Source organism: Chrysemys picta, chromosome 9 (genome assembly GCF_011386835.1).
Source record: "Chrysemys picta bellii isolate R12L10 chromosome 9, ASM1138683v2, whole genome shotgun sequence".
NCBI classification, from domain to species: domain Eukaryota; kingdom Metazoa; phylum Chordata; order Testudines; family Emydidae; genus Chrysemys; species Chrysemys picta.
In genome coordinates, this window is record NC_088799.1 from 1,979,978 (window position 1) to 1,995,426 (window position 15,449).

The 15,449-nt window shown below is 52.9% G+C and overlaps 1 protein-coding gene across 3 annotated transcripts in view; it reads left to right on the forward strand.

Annotated features, from left to right (window-relative positions):
* The window catches only part of LOC101941228 (probable cation-transporting ATPase 13A4), a 71,263-nt gene extending 56,097 nt beyond the window's left edge, over positions 1-15,166 (forward strand). For all 3 annotated transcript variants that reach the window (XM_005302879.5, XM_065557495.1, XM_065557496.1), the window contains 10 exons: positions 351-430; positions 1,718-1,760; positions 3,073-3,182; positions 4,505-4,601; positions 5,429-5,501; positions 7,129-7,303; positions 8,072-8,292; positions 10,083-10,171; positions 11,376-11,456; positions 13,537-15,166. In XM_005302879.5, the coding sequence (XP_005302936.2) occupies positions 351-430; positions 1,718-1,760; positions 3,073-3,182; positions 4,505-4,601; positions 5,429-5,501; positions 7,129-7,303; positions 8,072-8,292; positions 10,083-10,171; positions 11,376-11,456; positions 13,537-13,758 (1,191 nt within the window). In that variant the 3' untranslated portion in view covers positions 13,759-15,166. The remainder of the gene's footprint in view (positions 1-350; positions 431-1,717; positions 1,761-3,072; positions 3,183-4,504; positions 4,602-5,428; positions 5,502-7,128; positions 7,304-8,071; positions 8,293-10,082; positions 10,172-11,375; positions 11,457-13,536) is intronic.
* Positions 15,167-15,449: the final 283 nt, after the last annotated feature.

Sequence of the window (15,449 nt, forward strand, 5' to 3'; positions counted from 1 at the left end):
TGTGGCCATGCTCCAAGTAAATACTGGGGAGATCATTATTAGAAGTGTTCTATACTGGTTTTGCTCACAACAGTCTAGTTAAGTCTAACCATTGCATATTTAGGATTAAGCCGGTGACTCAAACGACCTGCCAGTCCTTTGTTCCCTGATTTGTTTTTTTACCATATTAGCAGAGGCACAGTGCAGGTTCATTCATTGCCCTTTCCTGTGTTCAGATCCTGCAGAAGTCCCCTGTGAAGTGAGTTTTAGGATTTATGCTGCTCCCTATTCACGCTCATCACTTCTGGACTTCTTAACCAAGTGGAGTTGAGAAGCACACTAAAGGATTTTCAATCATTTTCTCCTTTCAGCTCCTGATCAATGGGACTGTTTTTGCTAGAATGTCTCCAGGTCAGAAATCCAGCCTGGTGGAGGAGTTTCAAAAGTTGGAGTAAGTTCTTTCTGAACATTCAAAGATTGAAAGTGCTGGATTAATTCACAGGCTGGAGGGGAGTCAAATGAGGATCACCTCCTGTCCAACATCTTGGAATTAGAACTGGGAACTGTGTGCCTGATGTGAAATCCCAAATCTGAGTTTCCTACAAAAATATAGCTTGGGAAATATTTCCCCTAAGCCCATTAAAGAAGAGCCACTGAGGGGCTCTATGATAGCCTTATAATCCCAGCTAGCAGGCTGGGCAGCCCAAAACATACCATGCCCAGCACTCAGGCTTTCCTGTGGTCTCACCAAACTCACATTTGTCCTGCTGCTTCATTGGCAAGAAAAAGAGGAACTTGTCTACACACAAGATTTAGGGAAATCTCCCAGTGTTGCAGCTCCGCTGATGCTGGTGGCATTTTTACCACTCTCTCATCAAGACCTATTTTGGGGTTAGAGAACACAGTGGAACAGGCACCAGCACTAGAGGAACTGGGAGAATTTCAGAAAATCTTCAGAATAGACAGCTGAGGTGAGTCCAGTTCGGGAGCACACAAAATCCAGAGTCCTGGGCATGACGTATTTCAGTCAGCCAGCCTGCCAGCTGGGATTTTACCGATGAAATATAAAGAATAACTTACACTAATGTAGCCCCTGTCAGGACCCCAGTTATGGGGAGGGGGCGAGTCAAGGACAGGGCCTAGGCGGTAGAGGACATGGTCCGAGTTCAGGCTACATGGTCAAGGCCAGAAGCAGCAGTCCATACAGGTGGCACGGTGTAGGATCAGGTCAGCGTGAAGGTCGAGGAGCCGCACTGCGTTAGCCAGGGGAGCCAGCCAAAGTGGGATTAGGAGAAGCTAGGAAGGGGACCAGGGGAGTGGAGCAGGGGACCAGGACCCAAGAGCTAGGCCAGGTATCAGGAGTGCACCACAGGCTCTGTTTGCAGCAACAAGTCAGGGCTCTGCCTAGTTGCCCAGGCAGCCTGCAGCTGTTTTCCCTAGGCCTTAAATAGTGTGCCTGGGCCAATCAGGGAATGTGGAAGGCTCCACCAGCCAGGATCTCTGTGGGTGGGACATCCAGTGGTGCTAGGACCCGTAGGGATCACCAGCTGCTATTCCCCATGTCCCCAGACTGTCAGGTGATGGTGTAGACATCGCAGCCACCCAGGAGCCAGCCGACCTGGGTTCCAGACCTGCAAATCCTCACAGCCCTTTCCATCTAAAGCGTCAAAGGCTTTGCAGACTAACCCCCCCAGCTCCCTTCGCCCCGTGCTGAAATGCTCTTTGGTTTGGTTTACAGTTACTTTGTGGGGATGTGCGGAGATGGAGCCAATGACTGTGGGGTGAGTGGAAACCCAACTTAAACATTGTTTGAAAAGCGCATTTCAGTGCCAGGGAAATATCCCAGGTTTAGTAGCCCTGGAGAGGCAAGTTCTCCACAGAGCAGCTGCATCAAGGACAACTGGCTTAGGCCATGTTCCTGCAGTGAGTTCCTCCCAGGGACAAGAGCCAGCCACGGGCAGAGCTCGTTGCAGAGTTAGGGCCTTCGGGACCAATCCATCTCCCCTGAAAGCCCCAGGAGAGACTCCCATGGCCATCAGCGGGGTTTTTAAAGGGTTGGGAACAGAAGGTCGGGGATGAGGAGCATTGTCCTGTAGGGACAGTCCAGTCTTTTTAACACACCCTTTAATGGTGCAGTTTAAGAGGCGGCTGTTCATTGTAGGTAGCGAATAACAAAGAGCTCTTACCTTCCCCCTGTACAGCCCCTGGGTTGGACTCTTCCCTGCCTCAGTCCATATAGAGCCCTGTGCCAGTGGGAGCAGCTGCCCCCAAGAGCGATCCGCCCCCCAGCGGAGAGTAGCAGGGTTTACACTAACACCTTGCCGGGGGGAAGTGGCACTGGAACATTTTTAATAGTGGGGGTGCTGAAAGCCAGCCCCCTTACCCCATCCACTCCCCCCACCCCAGAGTGAGGCTGGGACTCCGGGCGCACGGGGCCAGCAGCTGGGACTCCAGGCGTGCAAGGCCGGCAGCTGGGACTCCGGGTGTGCAAGGCCGGCAGCCGGGACTCCGGGCGCACAGGGACGGCAGCCGGGACTCCAGGCATGCAAGGCCGGCAGCCGGGACTCCGGGCGTGCAAGGCTGGCAGCCGGGATTCTGGGCACGTGGGGCTGGCAGCTGGCACTCCAAGCGTGCAAGGCCGGCAACCGGGACTCCGGGCGTGCAAGGCTGGCAGCCGGGACTCCAGGCGTGTAAGGCCGGCAGCTGGCACTCCAGGCATGCGGGACTCCGGGCACGTGGGGCTAGCAGCCGAAACCCAGGGCATGCAGGGTGGCAACTAAGACCTCAGTTGCGCGGGGCCGGCAGCACCCCCTGCATCCCTAATTCCCACGCCTATGCCCTGGGATCTGCCAGGGAAGGTAGCTGGAAGATACAGCTGACATGCCATAGGAGGGGACTAAGGAGATGCGTTAGAGCATCTCCCAGAGGGACTGGCCATGCCCCATCGGCAGCCTGTATTGTGCACTTCTGGGGTGGCACTGTCTGGCTCCCGGCGGCCCTGTGGAGTACACAGATGGCGTTGATTGGTGGGCTGGCCGGCCAGTCAGTGGGCATTGCCAGCCGGAGGGTACTGACCAGGGCCGTGCATTTCAGGCTTTGAAAATGGCCCACGCTGGGATATCGTTGTCAGAGCAGGAGGCGTCGGTGGCTTCACCTTTCACGTCCCGAACCCCCAGCATAGAGTGTGTGCCCGAGCTGATCAGGTGAGCGCAGGCTCTTAGCGCACTGCTAGAGCAGGGAAATCGGCTCCTGTCCCACGTTACAGCTGGGCTTTCCCATCCCAGCAGAACCTACATCGAACTCCAGGGCCCTGAGGATGCGCTTTGCCCTGCTCCTGTCTAAGAGAACAGCGTTCAGTACAAGGACTATTCATTCCCTCAGAGCTGCGAAGGGGGAGGCCTGCCACAGCTGTGAATCGTGTGGCTCAGAAGGATTTCAGTGCCAGGGAAATAGGAAGAAGAAAGAGCTATAGAAAGAGACAGACGTGTTCATTGTGCTAAATCTGGGCACTGCTATAGTGGCCTCCATCACAGGGCCCTGCCGCACTGTGCAAACAGCTAATCAAATAACACCTTGAGGGGCCATCCCCTGAGGATCTCAGAGCTCATAATGAACCCTTGCAATGCCCCACGAGGTAGGGAAATAACATTATCCCCATTTCACTGATTGGCAAAGCAGGGTATGGAAGGTATGGACTAGATCCTGCTCCTGTTGAAGCAAACGGAAGCAGGACTGGGCCCTAAATTAGTTGCCCAAGGCTACACACGTCAATGGTCAAGAATCACAGAATGAGTCACTTTCTTCCGACACTGAACAAGGAACTTTATCAGCATAAGGAAAACAGTGTTATCCTTAGCACGTCTCTCTCTGCTGCTTTATTGTAGAGCTTCTGCCTAGAGCCGTTCCCAACAACCCTCCCACCACAGCTTAAAGAGACAGGATTTGTATCTACACAACACAGTGAGCTAGTAGGAAAGTTGGGACTAGAACCCAGGAGTCCTGACTGCTAGGGTACTGCTCTAACTAATAGACTTGCTGCCTCCCAGAACACTCCTCTGCTTTGTTTGCACTTGAAATCCATGAGCTACTGGCTTTCATTGTAGGAAGGTCAGGGCCCTGATTTCACAAAGCTGAGACAGCCGTGTTCCTCCAGTGATTTGAAAAGCTCGGGGAAGAGCCCCCTGGTGTATTCTTGTCTTACGGAGAACTCTTAACACCCCCAGCACACTTTACATTTTCAATGCACTTTAGCTAGCCAGTGTCTGGGGCGAACGGAGTCAGGACTATGCCCATGAGTCGAGGTTAGCAGGGTCACTTCCTACTGCTGCATAGCAGATTTCAGCAAAGGAATTCATTGCTACAACATTCAGATTCAAAAGTACAGGCCCAGGTGATAATCCGTCAGGGATTCATCATCCCATAACTCATGCACTGCTTTTCAACCCGACTTTTAAAGGACTGGGGAAAGCTGCACCCCACCCTCCCCGTCCGCTAATCGTTATCGTCTTTTCTCTTCCATACACAGGCAAGGTCGTGCTGCTCTCGTCACTTCATTCTGCGTGTTTAAGTACATGGCACTGTACAGCACCATCCAGTACCTTGGTGTTCTCCTGCTTTACTGGGTATGGCTCTGGGACCAGGAGTTTGTCAGTTAGAACTGAAGCAGGCCACTGCTCCCGTAGAGGGGGAGGAGGGTCTAATGGCCAAGACACAGCCAGGAGAGCTGATTTCTTCTCCCAGCTGAGCCACAGACTCCTTGTGTGCCCTATGGCAAGTTGCTGAACTGCTCTGTGCCTCAGTCTCCCCATCTGTAAAATGGAGCGACTTTTGCCATTGACTTCAGGGGGAGAAGGGCCAGGCCCAAAGCAGGGCCAGCCAAATGCACACACAGAAGGCAAGATGCAGCACGCTATCTCAGGCAAAGGCATGTGCACAGGTGATGGAGGGTGAGAAGAGAGGCTAAGGGATTGCTTGCAGAGGAGGGCCTGCACAAGAGGAGTGAGGTTCTTTGGCAGATGAGCACAGGGAAACTTTTCAGCTGTTAAAATGTGCATTGGCTAAAAATGCCAAAGCACCCTAAACTGCCTTTGAATGGAGCCTTCCCATTTAGTGAGGAGGGATTTGCATTCAGAAATCATCTGGCATCAAGAAAAGAACTTGCCCCTTCAGATCAGTCTCTCTTCATTTTTTTGAATTAGCTGGAAGGATCCTTACCATGCACAATGACCATGCACAAAATTATTGTGTTTAGTGCAAGCTCTGCGACAGGGCCTCTGTTGGAAGGATTGTCACTCATGGTACACATCGTCTGGCTGAATAGCATTCCCAAGGCTTTCCGAGCAAACTGCAGAGTATTAGCCCTATGGAAACGCTGTGGATTTATGAAGATGAAACAAACAACCCTACAGCAAATGTCTGATTTATGTTTTCTTTTTGTTTCTCCTTTCAGCAACTAAACTCCTTTGGGAATTACCAGTTTTTATTCCAAGATCTGGCTATTACCACTGTAATTGGTATAACAAGTAAGCTCCGTAGTCACCTTTTGCGTAGGGGTGAGAATAGATCTCAGCTAATTTCTTCCTCCCGGGAAGTGTATAATCCTGCACACTGAAAAAGAAAAAGAAAACCCTGCAGCGAGTACAGTACATTTAAATCAGCAGAGAGGGCTTACCGCGCAATAAGAGAAAAGGGTTCGAGTAGATGGGAAATCCTTGGTGCTGGGCTGATAGGCAGCCAGATCTGGGGTGAGTCTCAGTAACTGGGAGAATTTCTTATGGGCGAGAGACAACAGCGGCTCGCGCAGAGAAACTTGAGGTGGAAAGGAAACTCAGGGCCTTCTCTACTATCGAGGCAAAGCTGGAAGATCCCAGGGGCAGGAGATGCAGACAGAGCCATGCGGAAGTGAAAGAGCGTAAAGGTGCATTGGGGGAGGGTCCGATAGTAAGCCACAGCCAGTGGGGTAAGGTCAAAAGTTCGCAGTCCCCAGTTCAACTGCAATTGGAGAAGAGCATTCGCTCCTTGATACAGGTTCAAATCACTGGGACCAAAGAGTACAATCTTTGTGCAAGCAGCCAGTGTGAGCACGTAGCACCCAGCGCGGGCTGGCCCTACAGATTTGTTTAGAACCCCTTTGGGGATTCACAGCTTGTTCCGAGATCTGGCTCTTGTCACTCTAATTCACTGCAAGAGCTGTAACAAGCCAGCTCCAGAAAAGCCTGCATGGGAGAGAGTGGATCTGCAGCTGCTGGCCACTCACAATGCAGCACATAATGAACTGAGTGCCCGTACCGCACATTAAAGCTGTGCGTTAAAGGGGTGAGTGTAATGTTATAAGGGAACGTGGGGGAAAGAAGAGCTTCATGGATACACTCTCCTCTGCTCTATCTTGCTACTGTAGACAAACAAGACAGCTTCACTGTGAATTTACTCCATAGTACTCTCCACGTGTAAAGACCAGGATTACAGATTTACACCATAAGATCTAACACGGTGGATGCCCAGCGCTAGAAAAGAGGCCAGGCAGGAAAGGGGGTTTCGTTTGAGGTTGCAAACGGTTCGGAGAGCTAAGGCAGAGACATGCAATAAGGACGTGCTAGATGTCAGAAGCAGTGGAGGAGAGAGCTGGGCACTGCTGGTGGAAGGCGGAAACCAGTGCTAGAGAAGAGAGAGGGGAAAAGAGAAAGACAAGTTTGAGACAGAGAAGAGTAAATTCCCGGGCGCTCTAAGCACACGGAGAGTAAGGACAGGGGTGCTATGCCTGCAGTGCTTTCTGTGTGTGTGTGACGGCAGACAGCAGCGCTCTGCACATGGTGGGGTTCAAAGAGCTGGGGAAAGACCTCGATTACAGCAGCCTTAAAAGTGCCAGCCATGACTCTTGGTGCCTGATGAGAGCTCCCTTGCTATGAACCCCCTGCTTGGCATCATTGCGTCAGGATATTCCACTGAGCTGTACCTCTCCCTGATGCTAGGGTGAATCAGGAGTAACCCCCCTGAAGCGTGCGCATGAGGGGAACAGCAGGCCTGGGGGTTTTCCAAAATAACTTCACAGACGTCAGATGCTGTCAATTAACCCTAAATGGCTGATAATAGTGTCAAGCTGCTGGTATCTTGGATGTACTAGTAAAAAAAAATCCATTCTTCTTTTATCAGTGAGTTTGAACGGTGCCTACCCAAAGCTGGTCCCATACAGGCCTCCGGGCCAACTGATCTCGCCCCCTTTGCTGCTGTCCGTGGTTCTGAACATCCTGTTCAGCCTGTGCATGCAGGTTTTTGGCTTTGTCACCGTCCAGAAGCAGCCCTGGTACGCTCAGCACAACATCTACAGGTAAGCCCCGTGTCGGGACTCCAGGCACAGTGGGGCTGGCGTACATGTCGCTATTGACAAGCTTGGGAACTGGGCTAGGTCCAGGCCCCAGAGGAGCGATTACGTGTAATAGAGCTTCTGCTGAACTCACAGCAGGATGGTCGAGCAGGAGAGACCAGAGCGTGAGCTCCCAGAGCACGGGTACTGCTAGGCCAGGTGGGGCAAGGGGAGGGGGTGCATCACAGTGCTCAGACGCACTCTGCAGGGGTCTGCATTGGCAGCCACATTGAGGAGGCTGCTGTAGACAGGCTGGGGTTTTCCTTGAACGAGTCATTGGCCCTAGTGTGTTACGCATAGTCCAGGAATTCCAGATCACTTGGGTACGATTTCTAATAGCAAAAGGAGAGTATCTGGGGCAGCAGTTACTGCAGTGAAGGTTCCTGTTTGGTTCCATGTAAATGTCAATATGCCGCCTGGGTACTATTACAATGGATGGCAAAGCTCTGGGAAGGGGAAGTATGGTCTAGTGGTTTGCGCACAGGCTCTGGGTGTCAGGAGACTGGGGTATCTAGTGCCACCTCTGCCACTGCCTCACTGTTGGGCAGATCAATTCCCCTCTCCCTGCCTCAGTTTCCTCATCTGTAAAGCAGGGATAACAAAATGGACCTCCCTCTCAGAGCTGCCAGAGGCCCATTCATTAGTGACTGAGAACGCTCTGGGAGTCCCAGCTGGAGGCTGGTCCAGCCGTGCCGGCTGTCATTACTAACCACAGGGCCTCCTCTTTCGCAGTGCCTGCCTCAGCAGGAATAAAAGCCATGTGGAGAATTCTTCCTCCGCTGCCACCATCGGCTTCACGGGGATGGAGACTGCGGATGCCGGAGAGGGGGTGGACAATGGCTACAAGAGCTATGAAAACACCACAGTGTGGCTCCTCAGCACCATCAACTGCCTCATGGTAGCACTGGTGTTCTCCAAGGGAAAGCCTTTCCGGCAGCCCGTGTACAGGAACTGTGAGTACAATGCACTGATTCCCGGTGACAGGCAGAGCATGGCCTGGCGCAGAGCCCGAGAAAGCCAGCTCACTAGGAAACACCTTGGCAAAAGCTTTGTTGGCCAACATTTTCAAAAATAGGGGACCAACAATTTTTGAAAAGCATCTAACTGGTTGAGACGCACGGCTCCAATGGTTCCCGGGGCCCGGCATCTCTCAGAATTTGCCCCGAACTTTGTGGCTCTGTGGTGCTCAGGATCTGAGCTGGTGACTGGGGCGCATTTCAGCAAGAGGGGAATCTAGAAAAGGGCAGCCTGTTTATCAGCTCCCCTGAACTGGTATGAAACAAACTACAAACAAATGGTATTTGGTGTCTGGTTGGCTGCTGGGGTGGGCGGTCTTTCCAAGGCTAATGTGGACCAGCCACACATGTCAAGAAGAGAAGAACCAGAATTAAAATGCCGGCTACCCACCAGCCTTTGCTCTGGGTATCACTAAGCAGGCCTGTGCCCCCTGCAGCCTGCTGATAGACCAATGTCTGAGAGGATTAGCATTCAGGGCTTTAGTCTGGGCCCATCCCAAAGGAAAACTGAACCCAAACCAGAACATTTTCAACGGCCCCATCACCCAGTCAAGGGCCAGAGTAGCAATGAGAATCCAGAGCTGATTGCCTGTTAACTCACTGCCTGGCCCCAAAATACACCCCACAAAGACAAACTGAAAAGCAGGAAGTCCCTGGCTCTGTCTGGGAGTGCGCTGTGATGGCCTCTGGTGCCCACCCGGGGGAAATCACTCCCGAGCTCCTAGCCGGCCGCTCACATGGCCCGACCAGAAGTCAGAAATGAACAAAACCTAGGAAGCTGTCTAGACCTTCGCCTTGCAGCACAGCTCTCTCTTCCTCACCTCTGTGAGAGTCCACCAGGAAATGCTCAGCAGGTCCAGCCCCAACAGCTGCAATGGGAGGTATTCGTTGAGCTGATAACCCTTTCTGAGGGACCAGTCCTAACATTCCCAATCAGGCAAAAATCTCTTGGCATTTTCCTTGCTTTAGGGTTGAATTAGCCCAGAGTGAGAACTACGTGTCTGGCTCTTTGTTAGGGGCACTGGCGGGGATGGGCATGAGCATCACATTTCTTTGAGATGGTTAAGAGGTGACTTGATCATGACTGCAAGTACCTGCATGGAGAGATTTCTGATAACAGAGGACTTCTCAGTCCAGCACGCAGAAACGAAGCAAGATCCAGTGGCTGGAGGCTGACAATAGAGCCATTCAGACTAGAAATAAGGGGCAGACTTTAACAGGGAGAGTAATTCACCCCTAGAATACCTTACCTAGGGATGTGATAGATTCTCTGTCACTCACAGTCTTTAATCAAGATCAGAAGTGATGTCCTGGGTCCCATGAAAGTCAATAGCAAAACTTCCATTGACTTCAACAGGGGCAGGGTTTCACCCCAGACTTCTTCCTAAGAGATGAGAGCACAAGTTACCAGGCTCGATCCAGGAATCACTGGGTGAGGTTCTCTGGCCTCTGGGATGCAGGAGGTCAGATTAGATCACAATGGTCCTTTCTGGCCTTAAAATCTATACATATAAGGCTTGTCTCAGCCTCGCATGTGTGCCCTTGACTGACCAATGCTGGGGGTTTTTTACTTGGTTTATTTTCCTTTAGCTCCAAACTCTTCACAATTTCATGGAAGTTTTGCGCTGCATGGCCTGGTAAATAATGGGAGAAGGTACTCAGGAGTATGTGAGCAGCTGAGGACGCTCATAACCACATTGTTTCACCTGACTGCTCTTGTCCCTTAGATATATTTGTACTTGTGCTAGCGGTACAACTGGGCATCTGTGTCTTCTTTGTGTTTGCCGACATTGACGGTCTCTACTCACGGATGGATGTAAGTATCATGTCAGGATGTGTTCTCTGTGCTCTAACCCTGTATTTTATTAGAGAGACCGGGAAGGGGAGGGAATATCTTTGATTGGACCAGCTTCTGTTGGTGAGAGGGAGACAGGCTTTTGAGCTTACACAGAGCTCTTCCTCAGGTCTGGGTGCGGGAAGGTCGAAAGCTCGTCTCTCTCTCACCAACAGAAGTTGGTCCAATAATAGATATGACAACCCCCCACCTTGTCCCTCTAAAATCCTGGGACTGACATGGTTACAACACCACTGCATACTGTATTTCATTAACAGTCTGCAGTAGGACACATCTGACAACCTGCACAGTCTCACTGGGTGTTCCAGTAAGTCAGAAGCCAAGTTAAGTTTAAAGTCGGTTTGAGTCAGATGACAAGGACTGAACAGTTCCTGGGGCTCTGGGGATATACATTCGGTCACCTCTATCTACATTGCCAGACTGAAACCAGCTTGGATCTGGGCACTCTTACCACCTGATAGCTGGATAGAGACCTATGTGTATTGTTCAGTCCAGTCCCTACCGGGGAGGTGTCTACGTCACCAAACCCACCTCACCTGGTGGCACTTGAAAGGAAGCATTATCCCAGGTAGTTCCATACCCACAGTAACACATTCTCACCATCGCTGTTATCATGGACTAAAACTGGCTCTGAGAAGAACGGTCATGACAGCAATGTCATTCGAATCGGCTTGGAAGAGAGGGATTTAGTTTACATCATAGATGAAGCCTCAATCTTTGGTGAGGAAAAACAGAAACACATGGGAACCCAAACTCTGGGTGAAAGCGCCAATCCCTATTTTGGATCTGGGCTCCAGCCCTCAAATGAGTTGAACCAAAACCAGAGATTCCCAGATACCCAACCTTTGGGAAGTCTGGATCTGGATTCGGAGCTGGAATGACCTCTCTCGCTCTCGCTCTTTAAAAAAGAAAGAGAGAAATTAGATTTCCTGTTCCAACGCTGCAGCTCTGTTTTCTCTGCTGTGTCATGAGATTCAAGGCTATTTCAGGTCTTCTTTATCAGGATTTCATCATGCTAGAGACCAAGCTCACCCCCGTCAGCTCAGCAGGTCGTGGCTAACACGTCCAGCCAAACGAGGATGCTGTGCTCTGAGGATGTCAGCTCACACAAACGCTCACAGGTGCACACACATTGCTGACTGGCTTCCATCTCCCTTTCTCCCAGCTCGTGTGCACCCCCACCTTCTGGAGAATCTCCATGGTGATAATGCTGCTGGTCACATTCGCTGTGTCCTTCATTGTAGAGGTGAGAGCCTGTGTTTAATCTCACCTTTAAGATTGTCCAAATAGCAAAATGGGTCTGGAGGGTCCCTGGTCACTTGCAGAATTAACGGGGAATGCTTTGACAATGGGTGAAAGAAAGGACTCGGTTGCTGGTGGAACTGGAGGTGGCATTCACTGCCATACAGGCTCATAGTGCCAAACGCTGTGTCTAGAGATGAGCTCGTTCATAACCAACAGTCTCACTCGGGCAGGGCTGCTAGGAGAAGCCTGCAGCAGCCCTGTGCTCCGGGGGTACATTTACCACTCCAGGGGTCAAGAGGAACTGTGTACACCCTCCAGCTCCTCCGCTCTCCTGGCCTATGCACCACAGGGCCCAATTGGCTAATTATGGACTATATCCCTGGCATCCGGCACTGGGCACGTCAGGCAGCAGATGGGGGGGACTAAGGTCTGAGCTGATAGGGGGACTCCTGTGCTGCTAAGAATTTCATTCTTCCCCTCCCTGCAGGAGCTTATCTGCAGGGCTCTTTCTGCAGAGGGAGCCCAACCAGCTCCCAAAACTCCACCGTGCGTACTGGGGGGGAAGGATGCTTTTCCCAAGGTGTTGGCTCTGCACATTACTCCCATATGGCATAGGTGTCCTCCCTGCCCTTGCTCGACCAAGCAAGGGAACATCTAGAAAAACAGCACTCACTGGGATCCAAATGTCCAAACCTGGCAGTGGGCTGCTGCATCCCAGCCTCAGCGCCTTTCCTCCTGAGATGAGCTGCCGGCACTGGGACCACTGCTCCCGCCGGGTGATGGCCCATCTCTCGGGGCCAGAGAAGGGTTTGGATTTTCTTCCTCATCTTCAGCGTTTTCCACTCAAATGCTGCACATTAGCAGGAGGAAGGGTGGCCGCTGTGGCTCCACTTCTCATTGAGAGGTCAGACCTGAATGGTCGTACCCACAAGGAGGGACTCAGCCCCAGAGGGCCGGTTCCTCCAGAAGGTGGCTTGTGCCCAGAGGTAGGCATGGGGCAATGTCCTTAAGCGACTAGTGGTTACTGATGAGGAACTTTTCATTCATCCACCGTGGACACGTCCAGCAATAGCTTCATGAGCTGCAGAGACATTGCACAACAGCGTAGGGCAGGCGGTGAAGAACACCATATCCTGCTGAAACTGCAGAGGCCACCTAGATAGGTTCGAATGCGATCACCCTGAGCGGGCTGTGACCAGCAACCCCCCAACTCAGCACCAGGGCAGCTGTTTATGTGAATGATTCATAGGCTGGCGATCCCTTCTGGTTTACAGCAGCAGAAATTAACTGTGTGCATGCAGAAAGCAGGAGATTCCTCCTCTGTGGAGACAATGTGGCTCTGGCTTATTTCCATTTTGGACCCACTTTCCTTTGCCCCCACACACTGGCCCCACAGCGATGAAGCAGGTCAGTGAAGTTGGTGGGGAAGGGAGGTGAGTTGCAGCTTGAATTTAGACCTACTTGGTACTGAAGAGTTCCCAACACCTTGGAGCCACACAGAGTTTGTTAAAGGAAATGCACCTGCCTGTGGGCAGAGAGGATGGTTCAGGGTCTCGATCACGGGAACCTTTACTCTTTAGGTCACTGCTCCAGTTCCATCCCAATGTAGCCCAATGTTGTACCAGCAGTGGATGCTGGGAAGCCCATGTGAGCAGCACTGGTGATCCCCCTCCAGATCTTAGTGGATCAGTGGCCCTGCTTGGCACCCATTGCTGGCAGCTACCCCACGGGACCCAGGAGTGAATGAACATTGAGAGATGAACTCCTCTCTTACCCTCCAGTAATTAGGCAGTGTGGAGTGAAGCACCAGCCACCCCATTGCCAGAAACCCTCAGTACCTTGGGCTGATTTTCAGAGCTGTGAAGGCCCATTGGTTTGAGTGGGGTTGCTAGGGTGTAGGAGCGTTAGAGCTGAGGGTTTGAAGCAGGCAGCCCAAGCAGGGGTTGTGCAGTGAGGTGTATCAGCAGGACAGGGTGGGAGAGTTGCTTTCCCACTCTTTGTGCCGAGCCTGTCCTGTGTTGAAGGGGGAAAGCCGTGCTCTAGGCTTGTCAGTAGTTCACTCTTGGCCCTTCCTTTCGCAGGAGGCCGTCATTGAAAACAGAGCCCTCTGGATGCTGCTCAAAAAGTGCTTCCAGTACCAGTCCAAGAGCCATTACAAGAGGCTGCAAAGGATGCTGGAGCAGGACTCAGCCTGGCCTCCTCTGAACGAAACCGTCTTCTCAGAGTCCAGGGTGATACCAGTGGAGGACAAGAGGGGAGCTTACAGGAATCCAGTGTTTGAAAGCAATGAGGATATGCTCTGAAGGAAGTGGCCGGGCAGATGCCCAGGACAAGGCTGCAGCGGTCCATGAAAGGAGTAGGTCTTAAAGATGTATGGCTACAGCTGGGATTGGCCGAATCCCCACACCGGGCTGAAGTTCTGGGCCCACATTCCCCATGCCAGGGTCGCTTTGTGACACACCAGAAGCATACCGTGGCCGTAAATCCAGCTCTGGTGGCACAGAGCCAGTACAACGGTGCCCAGGTTGTGTGGCTCTGCCCCAAAGAGCCGTGGCCGCTGGCACTGGAGGAGTCTGGTCTAGCTTGGGAGAGCGCCTCAGTGGCTGAAGGACATCACCTCTGCGGCCCCGTGCTGAGCTGCACCGCGTGGTCCTCAGCCACAGCTCCGGCCAGGGCCTTACCTTGGTAACGAGCAGAGCCAACGCTCCTGCCTGCAGTGCCCCTCGGACAGAGAGCGTGCCGAACTCGGCTGTCTGGACACAGACGGACCCGCTGGTTGCCCAGCTCCCAGCCTCTGTTGCCTCATGCTGCCACACAAGGTCTCCCTAAGCCCTGCCTGGTCTGAGCTGTCCTGGAAGCCTGGGGGTTGGAAATCTGGACCCCAACAGTTCCGGGTGTTTGGATTCAGCCCATCACAGTGATAGACTGGGGCGGGAAGCTCAGATCCCAAACCAGGGCCCCAGTGACCCACCCTGGCTGAGATGCACTCAGGGCAGGAACAGAGTTGGAGAGGCCAAAGGAAGCTTTTCTGGCCCTGCAGTACGTTAGAGCAGCCTCACAGCTGCTCCGATTTTTGTTTGAGCGGCACATGGCCCCCTAGGGGGCTTAGACAGCCAGCAGAGCCTGAACCCCCACCCAGAACCACCCAGCCGGGGCTGCAACAGGGACAGTGCAGAGCCGTTCTACCAGCTCTCTGCTGCCAGGGAGCCTGCTTTCACGGAGAATCTTTAACACCTTTGAGGACTTCAGCAACTCAGCTAGGGGTCATGGGCCTATTACAGGACTGGGGGGTGAGGTTTTGTGGCTGGCAACACGTAGGAGGGCAGCCTAGATGATTCTGCCGTTCCCTTCTGGCCTTGACGTCTATGGTTACATCTGCCCTGCAATTAAAAACCCACATGGACGTAGTTTGGGGGAGGTGGGGGGCATTGCCCCCCCAAACAGAAGCGAGGTGTGGGGGGTTACATGGGGTCATGTGTCGCTTGCCCCCCCCATTTCTATGAGTGCCAAGTTGCCCTGCAGGGCTTGCTTTGCTGGACTTGCCTCGGGGTGTGGGGGGGAGAAGAGGGGCTCTGTCCTTCCCACACTGCACTTCCCACCTGCACGTTTCGGCTTGTGGGGAGCAGGGGGCGGGCGGGACGTTTGCTGCCTTGGCAGCTGATGCCACCTCCTGGGTCCTAGTGCCCACCGGTCTCCTGTACAATGAGTGCCCACGGGGGTAGGGGGGACAGGGCAAGGGTGAGGGTAGTGTGGGGGGGAATAGACAATGGGGAAGGGGGGTGGGCTGGGGGAGAGTAAGGGGGAGGGGATGGGGAAGAGAAGGGGATATGGGGCGTCCCCTTGGTGGCAGCAGCCCCAGCAGGGTGGAGGCCCCAGCAGCACCAGAGCAGCGACATCACTGCAGCAGCCGGTGCCCGAGTGGCTGCCAGCAGCGACTGGGGCTCCCCCGTTAAGCCGTCCCATCCCCTCCCGTACCTGCAGCCTGGGTACCACT